Genomic DNA, 17,019 nt, shown 5'->3' on the forward strand with positions numbered 1-17,019 from the left:
ACACTGATGTTTTAGTTGTTGCTGAGTACTGCTTATGCTAGTGAAGGACTTTCCAGCTTCCCATGCTCTGCCAGGTGCACAAGAAACTGGGAGGGGGCACAGCCAGAATAGTTGATCCAAACTGCCCCAAGGGCTATTCCATACCATATGACGTCATGCCCAGTATAGAAACTGGGGGGGTTGGCCAGGGGTCAGTGACCGCTGCTCGGGGACGGGCTGGGCATCGGTCAGCGGGTGGCGAGCGGTTGCATGACTTGCAATTTTTTTCCCCTGGGTTTTGTTCCTCTTCTTCTTGTTTTCCTTTTCACCATTTATTATTACTATTATCATTATTATATTTCAATTATTAAACCGCTCTTATCTCAACGCATGCGTTTCCTTACTTTTGCCTTTCTGATTCTCTCCCCCATTCCCCTGGGGGGGCAGGGTGAGCAAGCAGCTGCGTGGTGCTTGGCTGCCGGCTGGGGATAAATTATGACAAGGGGACATAATAGTCTGAACCAACAAGCAGCCCTTCAGACAATTCTGAATCACATATGCGGAGGGGATATTTTCTCCAGAAGGCCAGAGTAAGTCAGGCCTCAGGTAAAATACCTGAATCACACCACAGTGTAATGTAAGAGCTTTAGCACCGAGTGCTTCTACCTACCAATCTATTCCTAGTGCATCATCTCAATGTAGATACAGCCTTTAGTCACTAAATCCAGCAATTCTAAATAAGGAATTGTAGTGAGATCACCAGGCAGTATAAGAACAGAAGAAAGCTGTGTGTGATCAGACATTGTATGCTACACATTTAAGACCAGGCATTTGGAGTTTTGTTAGATGTAAGATCCAAATACAACAAAGCCCCTAATGAATTTTCAGAACCACACAACTTGCAGTCTACCTAAATTAATCAGGGTTGCCAATCGTCTGAGGCAACTTTGCTGGTCAGATTACAGTTGCCAGCCACCATTCAGACAACTAGCACAGATCAAGCATTCCTCAACGGACAGTCCAAAACAATTTAAAAGTGAAAGACTAACACTGTATTTTCCAGTGTTGTATCTTTGCACAAGCATACTGCCAAGGCATTGACTATCCTGTTGTATCAGTTACTGGAGGAGTAGGATAGGCAGGGGAGAACACCCTGCCTGTGCAATGTACCTCTACTAAGAATTAATCAAAACTTACTGTGCATAAATTTGTTTATCCATGTGCAAACACTGCTTTGGACTGCTCAGTAGCAAATTTTTTAATAGGTTGCTGTTAAGGGACAGACATTGAAGTGACTCACATAGGCTTATCAAAGTAAGATAAATACAGGACATAACACCTGTTCCATCTTTCAGATGGCACCATAGATAAGAACAACAAAGATAAGGCATCACGATGTCTCAAATTCAAGCAACAGGAGTTCCAGTTACACATCCCAAAGGTTTGTGTTTTGATTATTAGCTTGTATGATAATCCATACCTTTTCATAGATGGTTTGGGTTGGAAGGGACCTTTAAATACCATCTAGGCCAAACCCCACGTCACCTTTTTTCACCTTCACTGTTGTTCTTTTCCAGGTTAGCTAGTTAATGACTTGCACATTAAAACAAAAACAAACAAAAAAAAACCAATAATGAAAAAAAAATCTGAGAGCAACCAGAGCCTGAAGGGAACATGTCCACATTGTACTACTTTGAAACACATGCAGCATTAGCCTGGTCTTCCTCATTGTTCAAATTCTTCTTTTAATCCCTATGAATGTTCAAATTAAGAGTGTTTATTAATATTAAATATTAAAACATATTTGTTCCATGTGGATCCACTGCAGAAAAATCAATCAGCAGCATCTAACTGATAAAAAAGATGAGAAGACAATCATGTAAGTTACTATATGACTGTCATGGAAAACTCATCAGCTAAACTTAATAGTTTTTAGTAATATTCAACTAAAATTAAGAAAGCCTTTTCTCTTATAACTACATTAAATCATGCAGCAATCTAGCCCATGAAGACCAGAGAAAAGGAAGGGAGATGAGAGCATGAAATAATTTTGTATGGGCTAATAGGTATTTTATCTCTAAGTTGCAGAAGAAATAACAAGGTATCAAACCACTCCTAGACCAGCTCTTAGTGTCTCTTAAAAGCCAACTGCTACTAAAGCAAACATATTTATTAGCCTAAGATTTGAGGCAGTAACACACTAAAAAGTTCAAGATGGCTTGCCAATAAAACTGATCATAAATCTATTTGATAGCAGGCTTTGACATCCACTCTAATTAAAATAAAAAGTTTTACCTGAGGAAAAATAATTATTTTCAAATTCATGAATGATTTTCACCAGTTCTATATTTAGAACAAAAGTTGACACCGATTAGTGCATAAAATTGCAAAGAAAAACATGAAAAGAACCAAGCATGAAAAACTGCATGGCAATAGTCAGATGTTCCATTTTATAGAAGGCACAAGATTTTGTTTCTTTGAGAAAGGAACAGATAATACCTAAAACAACATCATGGACATACAACTAATGCCTTTCTTAATTGTTTTATCTTTTAAAAACCCATTCCATTTTCATTTTCCTGGGGGGGGTGGGAGGAAAAAAAAAAAAGGTTGTTTGAAACCTTTTCTCTGGGGAAGAGAGAAATTTTTACTTTTTAAGCTCTACATTGTACCTGCAAAAGGAGGCACACTAGCAAAGTAAACAGTGATTCTGCTTCAGGCTGAGAGGAAAGGCTAAGGTATCCCCTGAGCGGTCGAACTTTCTGTTTCAAGTCTGTGGCACTCCAGCGTGGCATACAGCACGGAGCCCGGTGCCAGGCACCATGCCGTACTGCAAGTGACTCACCCCTTCCCAACTTCGACTGTGCAAAGGGATTTCTCTGCCAGAGGACAAAAAAAAAAATTAATGTTCTGCTGCTAGCCATTTTTTTTTTTTAATTATTTAGCTTTTTCTGACCAGTTAGAGATTGTCCGGCTCCTCTGCAATACATTAGTCACCACAGAATGGGGAAACACATTCTGTGAAAAGCCCTGGTAGGTTGCAGAACTTAATGATGGCAGAAGAAAACAGGTAACTGAAAAATTTAGAGCATCAGTGGAGCAGTTCACTGGAAGTTTTAAATTACATGATATTGATATTTTTTCAGGCTTCATACGTTTTATTTTCTCTCATGAAGTTTAGAGATTTGAAGATGCTAAATCCTCAGTTTTCTTATGTCAGTAGATACTGTCAAACACCTTGAGGAGCCTTTCACTATAAAAAGAACAATTATCTTTCTACTCTGTCCAGAAATCTTCCTAATTTCTAGAATCCACATTGAATATTTCCATGGTAACAGCACATGACCAATACTTTTTCCATGGTAACTGCAAAAACGCAGCTTGCCTTTCCAACATCGCAGTCACCGCTGTCACAACAGAGCAAAATCTCTTATCAGCATTTCCTCTCTCCTCTCAAATGTTAACTAAATTGTCAATTTAACTTCATTAGCCACTTTCACAGCATGCTACACAGAAGAATCCCACACAAGTCTGTATTTCAATGAGGGAAAGTTTGCTAAGGGAGTTAAACCTGTAGAATTATAACCCAAAGACTCAGCACTGAAGGAGCTGCCACGGGACAGCTTCCATCCCATTCCAGTACACTCCTCCCTTGTAATGCTGCGGTGTACAGCCCCCGCTGGCCTGACCCAGGTGACAAAAATCTATACACCTTGCAACAGGTGCATCACAGCTGCAGTGGCCTCAAACTGTGGCAAGGAACCCTTAAATAACCTTACCGCTGAAGGCAGGACACCGCGGAAGCTTGTGCGTACGCCAAGGCAGTCCACAAGTAACTGGCAATACAACGTCACGTACAGCCTAAGATTTCAGGTTGAACTGCTGCTTCTCTGCAGAACAAATACTTATAATCCAACAGCAGTACAAACCTGCTCATTGCTGTTTTCTAAATAAAGACACGGGAAATGTACTTAGCATTATATATGGGGTGCCCCTGCCCAGGTGTGGCCCCTGTGAGGGGAGGCCGGGGCTGCCCCGGGCCGGACACAGCCGGTCCCAGCCGGTCCCAGCCGGCTCCAGCGGCCCCAGCGCAGGACACAGCTGAGCCCCTCAGCCAAGCTGGGGGCGCCGGCAGCGGGGAAAAGAGGTTTCCGAAAGGGCCCGAGGCGGCCCAGGCAGAGGAGGAGGAAGCCAAGGAGGGAGCAGCAGCAGAGGCAGCCCGAGGCCGCAGGAGGAGGAGGGCAGGAGGTGCTGCAGGCCCGGAGCAGGGATCCCCTGCAGCCCTGGAGAGACCCCGCTGGAGCAGAGAGCCAGCCTGCAGCCCGGGGAGGGCCCCAGGCCGCAGCAGGGGGATATTTCCTGCAGGAGCTGCGGCCCTGGAGAGCCCAGGCGGGAGCAGGTTGTCCCTGCAGGACTGCAGCCCGGGGAAGGGCCCGCGCTGGAGCAGGGAGCCGTGGCAGGAGGGAGGAGCGGCCCAGAGGGGCTGCCAGGGGCTGGCCCCAGCCCCCATGGCCGCCCTGCCCCGGGGGGAGAGGGGTCGGGGTGAGGGGGGGAAGGGGGAAAGGTATGGGAAGGTGTTGTCTTAATGGTTGTCTTTTTGTTTCTCACCACACAGCTCTATTTTATTTAGCAGTAAATTATATAATTTTCCCCAAGTCAAGTCTGTTTTGACCGTAAAAGGAACTGATAAGCAATCTCCCCACCTTCCCCTCAACCCATGAGGTTTCTGAGCCGGTTTTCTCCCCCTGTCCGGTTTAAGATGGGGAGTGAGCAACCGCCTGGAGGGGGGATGTTGGGCCCTTAGTCAAGGTTAACCACCACATATTAAAAAATATAAAAACATTATAGTAACTTCTTTCTTACATGGTTGATTGAATAGTATGAAATAATAACCCAGGAGACAGTCAGAGTTTTTGGGAAGTACACAACCTGAGCCTAAAATATGGAAACTAAATGTCCACTCAACCCATTTGTTTATTTTGTCAATCCATTGCCTGATAGAAATTTCAGAACAAAAAGCCTCTTGGTAGGCAACTGTCCTGGTTTCGGCTGGGATAGAGTTAATTTTCTTCCTAGCAGCAGGCATAGTGCTGTGTTTTGGATTTAGTAGAAGAATGCTGAGAACATGCTGATGTTTTAGTTGTTGCTGAGTACTGCTTATGCTAGTCAAGGACTTTTCAGCTCCCCATGCTCTGCCAGGTGCACAAGAAGCTGGGAGGGGGCACAGCCAGAATAGTTGATCCAAACTGCCCAAAGGGCTATTCCATACCATATGACGTCATGCTCAGTATAGAAACTGGGGGGGGTTGGCCGGGGAGCAGCGATCGCTGCTCGGGAACTGTCTGGGTATCGGTCGGTGGGTGGTGAGCAATTGCATTGTGCATCACTTGCTTTGTATATTATTATTACTATTATTATTATATTGTTATTATTATTTTACTTTATTTTATTTCAATTATTAAACTGTTCTTATCTCAACCCAGGACTGTTTCTCACTCTTACTCCTCCGATTCTCTCCCCCATCCCATCGGGGCAGGGGGAGTGAGCGAGCGGCTGCGTGGTGCTTAGTTGCTGGCTGGGGCTAAACCACGACAGCAACCTCTCCTAAGAATACTGTAACAGTTTTAAAGTACTTTCAGCATGCAGAGAAAAAGAGGGAAGAAAACCAACTCAAGATAGGAGAAAGAGTATGCTTGCCAAACCAGAATATGCTTTCCCCCGTCCCCCCCTAGAAAAAAAGGCTTGTATTCTGATGAAAGTAGGCAGAATTCTAGAAACTTGCTGTCTGCTGCAACAAAGAGGGGAATAACACAAAAGTAGAGTTTCGGGCAATACGCTTCACCCTTCGCAGTACAGGTGGGCATTAAGATGCAGTTCCTTCCTTCTCTGAAAAACATGCTTGAGACTATTACACAAGAGACCACAGGTAGCCCGGTAGTACTCCAGGCAAAGCTACTAGGAATGCATCAACTCTCTGGCTCCCAGGAGCAGAGCAGGGACGACACGTAGCAGGCTAAGCATGTCTGTGAGACTCCGTTACATCTGAAGAGGATTAATAATAATTAACAATAGCAAATGCAGTATAAGTAAGGATTCCTTCCTGAGGTGGGTGAACTAACTAAACTAGAATTGGAAGTTAATTTGCTCCCTTTTGTTGTATTCACCCTTATTCTAAATTTAAGTGTGAAGAAATTCATAGTCAAGGACTAGAGATTATTTATGCACACTACATTAGATGCTAAAATAAAGTGCCGCAGCAAGGAAATAGCGCAACAGGATGGCAGGTCAATTAGTCTGTATGTGCCAATCATAAATTTATCGCTATTTGCCTCATGTCTGTCTTACCTATTTACATTGTCAAGATTTGGGGCCTGAAACACCTCTTACTACATGTTTGTGTAGTGGCTGGTACAACTGATACAGACTAAAATCCCATGGCACTTACATATTGTTAAAAAAACCCACCCTGTATCAGTCAAATTATGAGACAAGATTATTTAGATTAAAAGGCAGTTTGAAGAGAAGAAGGCACCTTATCTTCTGTAAGCACTAAAGCTAGAATTCAAGAACTCTGTAAGAAAAGTTCTCAAAAAATTCAGAATGTTTTTAAAGTAACATGGTGATGAATTTATGGAGGACACAGAAGCATTTGTAGATTTAAAAAAGAAAACCCAAAACAAACAAAAAACCACTCATTTACTCAGATTAACAGTGCAACCAAAATGAAAAACGACATCTTCAAACCACAGAGACAAAAAACTTCTTAGAAATGAAGATATTCTGATATCTTAGAAAATAAATTCTGAATGATTAAGTGTAATAAAGGCAATGAAGCACAGTAATACATAAATGATCATACTGACATATCACTGAAGACTTCCATCATCATCATGAGTAATACAATTATCCTAATAGAGTCCTGTAGGCTACTTAGTTTTTCAGAAGACCTGTCAAGACAACATTTAAAATCAAAACCAGGTATCTTTCTAACAAAGAAATATATTGTCTATATGCTATATAAGTTTAGGAACATTTTTAAGTAGATAAAATCTAGCCATTTAAGCAGAAAAGTAACAAAGTGAGTATGAAGCATACAATGGTCTTGCATACCAATATTAAAAAATTTTCAAGATCACTGCTTTTAGAAATGTGCTATTATTTCTCTGTAACCTTTTCTCGCCCAGAGAAGGGAAGGTGGAACTTAAGGCATAGATTTGCTTCTCTCTTAGCATGTAATTAATTAGTTCCTTTGATGAGTTTATCAATTTAAATATTCTCGCACCTGTCTTTAGGTTCCCTATACACAGAATGAATGAACGCTAGCATTTTACATAATGAAATACTCATTGGAGATTAATTCATTAACTTTGCAAAACATTAGCGCCATGTAACGGAAGCTTTTTTTAAAGGCTGCTTCCCACTAACAGGTTACCGTTTATAATGCAATCCAGAAAGAGCAGCTATTGTTCTTTCCCCATTTAGCATCAGGGAAATACTGGATTGCAGAAATTAAAGTATAATGACTGGGAAGGAGAATTCATTATGCTCATAATGTGAGCATCCCGTTGACCTCTTCGATTTAACAGATAACAGAGATCTTAACTGCTTAAGCTCCTTCAGCCTGGCTGTACCAAGCAGACAGTGCTTCCTCCTGTCTTACCTAGGGCAACAACTTTAGAATCAAATTAAATAGAATCATAGAGTCGTTTAGGTTGGAAAAGACCTTTAAGATCACCCAGTCCAACCATTAACCTAGCACTACCGAGTCCACCAATTAAGGGTAGAATATACACACACTGAAATACACACACTGACTTTCCTGACCAGAGAACCAAGAACGTGTAGAAGGAACCTTGAACCACCCAGCTGAGGGATGCAAAACTTAATTCGTGTTTGGACCAAACAGAGATCTCCTACAGGGAACCCCTAAATCCTGGTCAGTGGCCTTCAAGACATAAACCTGGTCATCCTAATCCTAATTAACAAACTGTCTCTAGAACTCCTGCACAGCTGTCAAAGTATTTGCAAAGTAATTAATTCCAAAGATAATAAACCAAGGCAACCCGGATTGTGACAAGAACTCCAAATGAAATACTTTCATAGGGTGCGCATCCTTCAGCAATGTTATCTGGCATGTTATTAGGCTGTATTTGCATAAACCCAATTCCCAGCATGGAAGCCTATACAACACAGACAGAACGGCATGTTCCTGACGTCACAGCTAGGACCTTACAAAACTTAATGACTGGGCAATAAAATGTCAAATGAAATTCATTAGAAATAAATGGGAAAAAACCAACCCTAAGCGTATATGTGAAGTAAGAGGCTTGCAGCATATCGTTGTTGTTCAGGAGCAAGATCCTGGAGCTATGGTTCACAGATTCATGACTGTACAGACTCAGTGGTCAGCAACAGTTAAGCAAATGACAAGCTGTGCATTATTACTTTTTTTTTATATTACTTTCCTTATAATAATGCAAAGAGCATCATTAGGTCACTACAGAAATAGATTGCCTTTCAAATAGCGTGTACAGCCTACCTCAAACATACAGAACTGAAAGGGTTCAAAAGGGACAACAAGGTTGATCAGTGTATGGAACTGTTTCCGTAACATGGACAATGAAGCCAGTTAGAGATCTTCAGTCCGCAAGAGAGACCACTGTGGCAATAACATGAGGAAATGTATAAACTCACGAGGGCAGGTAAGAGAGGAGATGTTTAGGAGATGTACTGTCAGCTGTTTCTTGCAATACAAGAACCAGGTATATCAGAAGGACACCAGTAAGCGCAAAGCTGCTAAAAGTAATTCAGCTATGATTCTTGCCACAGCACGCTGTACGGTGCTGACAGAGAGAATGAAGAATTTTATGAATGAGAAACCCACTAAGGATGACGAACAATGCCTAAAACAAGAGAAACCTTATCAGGCGCTGGAAGTTCCTGAGCTAACAACAGTTGGAGCCCCAAAGCCCAAAGGAAAGTAGCATGTACATTCATGATTCTCCCTATATTCTCCCACAGGCGTCTGCTCTTAACCACTATCACAGCCAGGATATTGGACTAGACGGTCATTGATCTGATCCTGTACAGCCACTCATGTGGTTTTGCTTCCTTTCATCTAGAAGAACATCTACCATTTTTCCTTACGAGACAGTATACCATCAACGCACAAGAATTAGATCAGCAATTTTGATTGATAACTTAGTTTACTTTCCAATTGGATAAGTATATCATCAGAAACATCTGTAATTTATCCTTTCTGTACTATGTCCTTATTACAAACAGCGTAAAAGGAAACAATGTCAGCAGCAAATGAAAACAGATCAAAGTAACAGATGCCCTGCTAAGGGCATTACTTTTAAGACAGAAGTATTTTGATCATCACTGTAAATCTGGTCTTCAAAAGAAAAAAGGTACCATAGCTACCATATGATTAAAAGTCATGTCATAGTCACCATTGATTTTTCTAGCTCTTTACTGTTCTTCACATCAGGATCTTACCTGCCTCTTTAGAAAGTATAATATTTGTAAAGTTAAAAGCAATATAGAAAAATTACAGTAGCAAGTAAAAATGTCAACGTACTTAGCATCTCTAATAATACTTCCAAAGTATTCCTAAGTATTCCAAACTATTCCAAAGTACGTAGCACCCACAGATACTAAAGCTCTAAAGAAACACTAATGGATACTACTCCTTTATCATCACTGAATGAGAAAAGGTTGAATTGCTTCCAGGCTTCACTTACACAACCTTTCAAAGAATCCACAGGCAGAAATAACAAGGTAAAAAAGTTGTTCCAAGATTTTGTTTGTATGTGGTCCCATAAAAATCAGATACAGGTAAAAAAAAAACAGAGGCCCAAATCCACTGTCCCACAACTGCTCTATGTCAATACCAAGTATGTTTTCTTCTCCTTCTACAGGATATTTTGTTTGTATGTTATTCCATCTGAAAAACTGCTGGGCAAGTGCAGCTTCAGAGTGCCTTTAAAGCTTTCTGGAGACAGAGCAAATGAAGGAAATTTTGTATATATATAAATACATATATATATATTTTTGGAAGTTACAAAAATTAAATCCACAGAACTGGCATTAAAAACAGTAATGTCTAGCTTTTAAAATATTGACTTTCATAATTATTTTTCAAGTTATATTGATTATGTTGATCAAATTCCTTCTCATTTCCATCCCTCTGATTTCTTTCCTATCAATGTTAATCTGTCAACAAATAAAAGCTAAGTTTCCAAAATTCAATTTAAATTTTGAATCAACTGGCCTGTACCCTTTCTATACAATGTAACAGATAATGAGTTGAATTATGATCTCATAAAAGGTCTTATAAAATAAGCGAGCAATAAGCCATTGGAATTTCCATGGAAAAGAGAGGTCATCTGCAGGGTACGTGAGGACCAAGAGTTCAGGGATCTGTAAGTAATGCAGTATCATCTGCTCCTGAAACAGTAAAATCATGGCACAGTTACCATCAGATCTGCTCCCCCACCCCCCGGTTCTGTGAATTTGTAGCACAAATTTGTGCTGTACAGAATTACGTTTCCTACCAAGGGCATTCCTCAAAGCCTCAACTCCTTGGCAGCTGTGTTTTCACAATAATATCAGGGTGTGGTCTTCCTCCACTATCAGCTTTTTCAAAAAGATCTGAAGTAAACCTTAGTGTAGCAACACTATGGGTTTTGTGCTGTTAAATCCTAAAATACTTTTATAATTCATGTATTTTACACCAGGGAAGTTTAACAAACAAAGAAGTCTCTCAATCTTTACTAATAATTAATAATTTCTGTCTAAACGCATTTGCAAGATAACTCGCAAAAATCAGTCCTATTCAACTTGAATAAGCTATGCATGTAATTTTGTATTTTTTCTATACTGAAAATATTTATTTTTTAAAGATTAATTATACTGATAATGCATACCTGCAACTGGATCCTGGGAAACAGTACAAATAATAATGATACTTTTTTTTTTTTTTTAAAATACAGGAATATCTTGCTTTGTCAAGTTAATTCAATCAGTGTAAATATATCAGGCAATTGAAAAAATACAGAGTATAGCAAATATTCCAGTGAGACTGTCTGTTTATTATACGAAGGAAATCCTTATTGCAAGTATCTGGTACTTGTAATTCCAGATAATTCTAATACAAGCAAACGTTGTTTGTTTGGGGTTTTTTTATTCAAAAGAAACAATGAGTATAAGCACATGAAGCTTTCTCTACAGTACAAATACTAGGGGGATTATGCCCAGTATGTTGTTTCTGGTAAAACTGCAGTAAGCCACGATTAAGAATTCTGCAGTCTTGGATAACTAAATGATCAACTGAATGTTATTTCTCTTTAAAACCCACTGATGTTTGCAAACTAGTTATCTTCATAAGATAAGGATACAAAGAGACACATCAAAAACACTCTGTCAAGAAAGATTTAAAAAGATAGCTGGGCAAGGTCTCATGATGTGAAAGTTTGGTCAGACTATGATGCCCATAGCTGTCACAAAAATTCAGTCTTCATACACCTCACTGAACAGTTGCCTTTGAATTACAAGACACAAATATGAAAATACACAGCTACATCACACACCGTATTTTAAAAGGAATGGCACAACAATTGGATAAGTGTTTCTCAGAAGTACATACAACCCTCCAAAGCAAGGAGAAATTAAAAACTCACCATCGCTGAGATCCTGCAGAAGGTTTTCTTGGCATGAAAAGTCCAACTTCACCTTAATGTTTACAATAAATGTTGCAATTTTTCCAGGTCTTAGAGGAAACTGGGAAAGGGTATCTTCTAGCTTCCAAGTCAAGAAGTCCCCATAGAGCTTCTCTGTATTAAAATAAGTAAATACTGCATGAGCATAACCCCTGTGTTAAGGAAGTTTAAAACTTGTAGACAGTATTAACCGATTTGTCATTTTCTGTTTAAATTTCAAAATATTTATAATTAAGGCATTAAAAATTAATGTAGAGGTACTAGAGAGGTTACTGACATTGACCTGGAAGCATATAGATCACAAAGCTCAAAATATGAATTTAAGTGAACACCAATACCAGAAAAAAATATTGCACAGTAGGCAGCATTAAATATACACTTTGAATACAGCCTCAAGGGGACCTAAAAGTTCATATAGTTTTGAATCATACAGCCTTCAACTCAGGAAACGTCACATGAATGCAAAAACATTTCATCAAAATACATCTCGCTTCTACAGGTATATCAACCAGAAAAGGAAGGTTAAAGAAAGCGTACCCCCCTTGATGAACAAGAAAGGCGAACTTGTATCAACGGACAAGGAGAAGGCTGAGGTACTCAACAACTTCTTCGCCTTGGTCTTCACCGGCAACTTCTCTCCTCACCCCTCCCAAATCAATGGACCAAAAGATGGGGACCAGGGGGGTAAAGCCCCTCCCACTGTAAGGGAAGATCAGGTTCAAGACCACCTAAAGAATCTCAATGTACACAAGTCTATGGGACCTGATGAGATGCATCCCAGAGTCCTGAGGGAATTGGCTGATGTAGTTGCCAAGCCACTCTCCATGATATTTGAAAAGTCATGGCAGTCAGGTGAAGTCCCTGCTGACTGGAAAAAGGGGAATGTTGTGCCCATTTTTAAAAAGGGAAGAAAGGAGGATCCTGGGAACTATCGACCTGTCAGCCTCACCCCTGTGCCTGGGAAGATCATGGAACAGATCCTCCTAGAAGATATGCTCAAGCACATGGAGGACAGGGAGGTGATTCGAGACAGCCAGCACGGCTTCACCAAGGGCAAGTCCTGCCTGACCAACCTAGTGGCTTTCTATGAAGGAGTAACTGCATCAGTGGACAAGGGAAAAGCAATGGATGTCATCTACTTGGATTTCTGTAAAGTGTTCGACACAGTCCCCCACAACGTCCTTCTCTCTAAATTGGAGAGATATGGGTTTGATGGGTGGAATGCTCAATGGATAAGGAATTGGCTGGATGGTCGCATCCAGAGGGTCATGGTCAATGGCTCGATGTCCACATGGAGACCGGTGACAAGTGGGGTCCCTCAGGGGTCCGTACTGGGACCGGTGCTGTTTAACATCTTCATCAATGACATAGACAGTGGGATCGAGTGCACCCTCAGCAAGTATGCAGATGACACCAAGCTGAGTGGTGCCATTGACACACCAGGAGGACGAGATGTCATCCAGAGGGACCTGGACAAGCTGGAGAGGTGGGCCTCTGTGAACCTCATGTGGTTCAACAAGGCCAAGTGCAAGGTCCTGCACCTGGGACAGGGCAACCCCCGGTATCAGTACAGGTTGGAAGATGAAGGGATTGAGAGCAGCCCTGCGGAGAAGGACTTGGGGGTGCTGGTGGATGAAAAGCTGGACATGAGCCGGCAATGTGCGCTTGCAGCCCAGAAAGCCAACCGTATCCTGGGCTGCATCAAAAGCAGCATGGCTAGCAGGTCGAGGGAGGGGATTCTGCCCCTCTGCTCTGCTCTGGTGAGACCCCACCTGAAGCACTGCGTCCAGCTCTGGGGCCTCAGCACAAGAAGGACATGGACCTGCTGGAGCGGGTCCAGAGGAGGGCCACAAAAATGATCCGAGGGCTGGAGCACCTCTGCTATGAGGCCAGGCTGAGAGAGTTGGGGTTGTTCAGCCTGGAGAAGAGAAGGCTGCGAGGAGACCTTCTTGCGGCCTTCCAGTACTTAAAGGGGGCCTACAGGAAGGATGGGGAGAATCTTTTTAATAAGGCCTGTTGTGACAGGACAAAGAATAACGGGTTTAAACTAAAGAAGAATAGATTTAGACTAGAGATTAGAAAAATTTTTTACAATGAGGGTGGTCAAGCACTGGAACAGGTTGCCCAGAGAGGTGGTAGAGGCCCCATCCCTGGCAACATTCAAGGTCAGGTTGGACGGGGCTCTGAGCACCCTGATCTGGTTAAAGCTGTCCCTGCTCACTGCAGGGGGGTTGGGCTAGATGACCTCTAAAGGTCCCTTCCAACCCAAAGCATTCTATGATTCTATGATAACATAGTGACTTCTTCCTGAACTAATCTTACTTCAGATACTAAATAGACACAAGAAATATCTGCTAATATCTTATTTCTTTTGTGCACTTCATGAATGATCCCCGGGTGGGAGGAATCACTTAATCTCTCAGCGCTTCACTTCTGATGCATTGTACAGGGTCCGGCTGAGATGGGGTTAATTTTCTTCACAGCAGCCTGTATGGTGCTGGGTTTTGGATCTGTGACTAAAACAGCGTTGATAACGCCCCAGCTTTTTGGCTATCGCTGCACAGTACTTGCATGGCATCAAGGCTTTCTCTTTTCCCCCTCTGTCTTGTCAGTGAGTAGGCCGGCCATGGGCAAGAAGCTAGAAGGCAACACAGCCAGGACAGCTGAGCCAGGCTGACCAAAGGGATATTCCATGCCATAAAAATGTCATTTTGTTTGGGTTTTTTCTTCCTCTTTCCTTTGCTTATTAAACAATCTTTACCTATGAGTTTTCTCACTTTTGCCCTTCCAATTCTCTTCCCCACCCTGCCAGGGGAAAGCATGGGAGGAGTGAGCAACTGGGTGGGAGCTTCAGTTCTGCCTAGGGTCAGCGCATCACATCCATCGATGCACCACGTCCATAAATTCATTAATATCTGCAGGACAATACAATGTTAAACACTGCAGAAAAGTCTATTAATACATAAAATAAACATGATGGTTTTACTGGCAGAATCCTAAAAATATATTTATTAATTCATTGTAGCAATGCATATCATCTCCAAAGTACACTGAAGAATTCTTCTAAACATTTAAACAGCATTTGAGCACTGCTTGCATAACACAGGGACCACTGAAAGTTACACAGTTCAACTCTACTTCATAGCAGGCTGCTGTATTTAGAGGCAGTTTTAAGTCAGTGTATTGCCATTTCAGAGCCTTTCCAAAACCATCATCAAAGACCCATGTGTGAGAAAATGAGGTGGGAAGACTGCCTCAATGACTACAATCTAGAATAAAGGATCTTTCAAAAAAAGTAATTAGAATTCCAGTCCAAACTTTGTTGATTTGCACGGAAACAACTGCATCTAGGGAAAGAAAAAAAAGTGAGTATTTTTCCATTAACTTCTACCTAAACAGTAACTGCTTTGCCTGAGATACATTTTTCTCACAGACCATCAATTGTTATCTTGTGTCGTTCCACATCAAATCAATATTATAGACTTCTTTATAAGAACAAAGAAGAGGTAAAAATAAAAAAATCCTCCTAATAATTCTTTCTTTAAAGTCACCTCGACCTCATCTAATGATTTAGCTGTAACCACACTACTGTTCTGATTTTCTTCTAGTTTCAAGAAAAGTAGCTTAACAAGTACAGCAATCTCTATACCCGTTTCCTGATAAGTAAAAACATAATACGCTAAAGGAATGTTTTTCCTCAGTGTAAGCAAAGAAGAATGACATAATCCAAGCACTTGAGTATATCTTCAGTTTAACGAAAAAATTGTTTCCAACATGTATTTTCATTAAGTAGGAGATTTATTTGAAGATATTATGAGTGCAGAGACTTTCCAAGTGAGAATAGCCCTTGCAGATACTCTCTAATTTAACATCTGTAATTACAAGACAAGGTCTAAATACTCAAGCTAAAAGTTAAACTGTAGAGAAGTAGTAGTTTGTATTTAACTGTCACTGGTTTATAGTTTAATAATGTTTTCTTCACCTTGTTCCGTAACCATTATTACAGTGAATTATACTAATGCATGGAGCTTCAAACCTTTCAGTTCAGTGGGAAAGGCTCTTATTTGGGACATGCCTGCATTCAGTTCTTTCTAGAGTCTAAAATTTGTGTTTAGCAAACAACTGAAGTTACAAGTGACTTTTCAGTCAAGAGTTTAAGTTAGTAACTTGTTTTATCATTCTACTGGATACTAAATCGCTAAAATCATAACAACTATTATATAATAGCTTACCCACAATCTAACTTTGGGTTACCCTAACCCAATCCAACACTTAAGAGATTTCAAGGTCTGCCACAAAAAAAAAAAAAAAAAAAAAAATTCCACACTGGCATTTTGCGTAGAGAAACTCGATAGAAAAGCAAGTCTTTTGAGATTACAAGAACCTCAGTTCCTCAATTCTTTTCAATCTTAAGTTCCCAGGTAAATCTGGCTTTTTGCTAGGTTTCTCATTTTCCTAATTTAATCTCTTTTGAAAGATGCACAAATAGTTTATTTTAATGTAAGCATATCTATAAAATTCTTTACTGAAATAATCTAACTCTTTGTTTGGGTATTTAACTTTACATGGCTTTACATTATGAGAAACCATAATCTGTTTTTCCACCATCACAAATTCATGCTATTGTGTAAGGCAACACATATTAGGACTGCTACCATTTTTCTCAAAATTATTTGCTCTTAAGACAACCAGTCAACAAACAAAACCATAAAATGATGAATTTAAGAATTACTTAACTTAAACAGGAACAAATTCAAGTTAGCCTAGCAATGTGTATTTAGTATTTGGTATATCTGAACATTAATATCTCAATTGCATAGATTGCAAAGGTATAGAATTTTATGAGCTACAAAGATTTTAATTTCTTTTTTCCTTTTCATAAAATGCTTTCTCAAACAACAGTGTAGACAAAGACATTGGGCCTACGAGAAGGCTGGAGAGAGACTTTTTACAAGGGCATGTAGCGATAGGACAAGGGGTAACGGCTTTAAACTGAAAGAGGGTAGATTTAGATTCGATATAAGGAAGAAATTCTTCACTATGAGGGTGGTGAAGCACTGCACCAGGTTGCCCAGAGGAGTTGTGGATGCCCCATCCCTGGAAGTGTTCAAGGCCAGGTTGGACGGGGCTTTGAGCAACCTGGTCTAGTGGAAGGTGTCCCTGCCCACGGCAGGGCGTTTGACTAGATGATCTTTAAGGTCCCTCCTAAGCCAAACCATTCTATGATTCTATGATTTCTTTCAATAACAACATTTAAGGCTATCAGCATTAAATTGTTCTGCAAATTACATCCAGATGTAATCAACTTAATCACATT

At 40.6% G+C, this 17,019-nt stretch overlaps 1 protein-coding gene across 1 annotated transcript in view; it reads right to left on the bottom strand.

Moving 5' to 3' along the window:
* TRAPPC9 (trafficking protein particle complex subunit 9) overlaps window positions 1-17,019 on the bottom strand; it is a 517,114-nt gene that overhangs the window by 406,948 nt on the left and 93,147 nt on the right. The window contains exon 17 of the mRNA XM_075704831.1: window positions 11,664-11,816. Within this exon, the coding sequence (XP_075560946.1) occupies window positions 11,664-11,816 (153 nt within the window). The remainder of the gene's footprint in view (window positions 1-11,663; window positions 11,817-17,019) is intronic.

The sequence above is a fragment of the Pelecanus crispus genome, chromosome 2, assembly GCF_030463565.1.
Source record: "Pelecanus crispus isolate bPelCri1 chromosome 2, bPelCri1.pri, whole genome shotgun sequence".
NCBI lineage: Eukaryota > Metazoa > Chordata > Aves > Pelecaniformes > Pelecanidae > Pelecanus > Pelecanus crispus.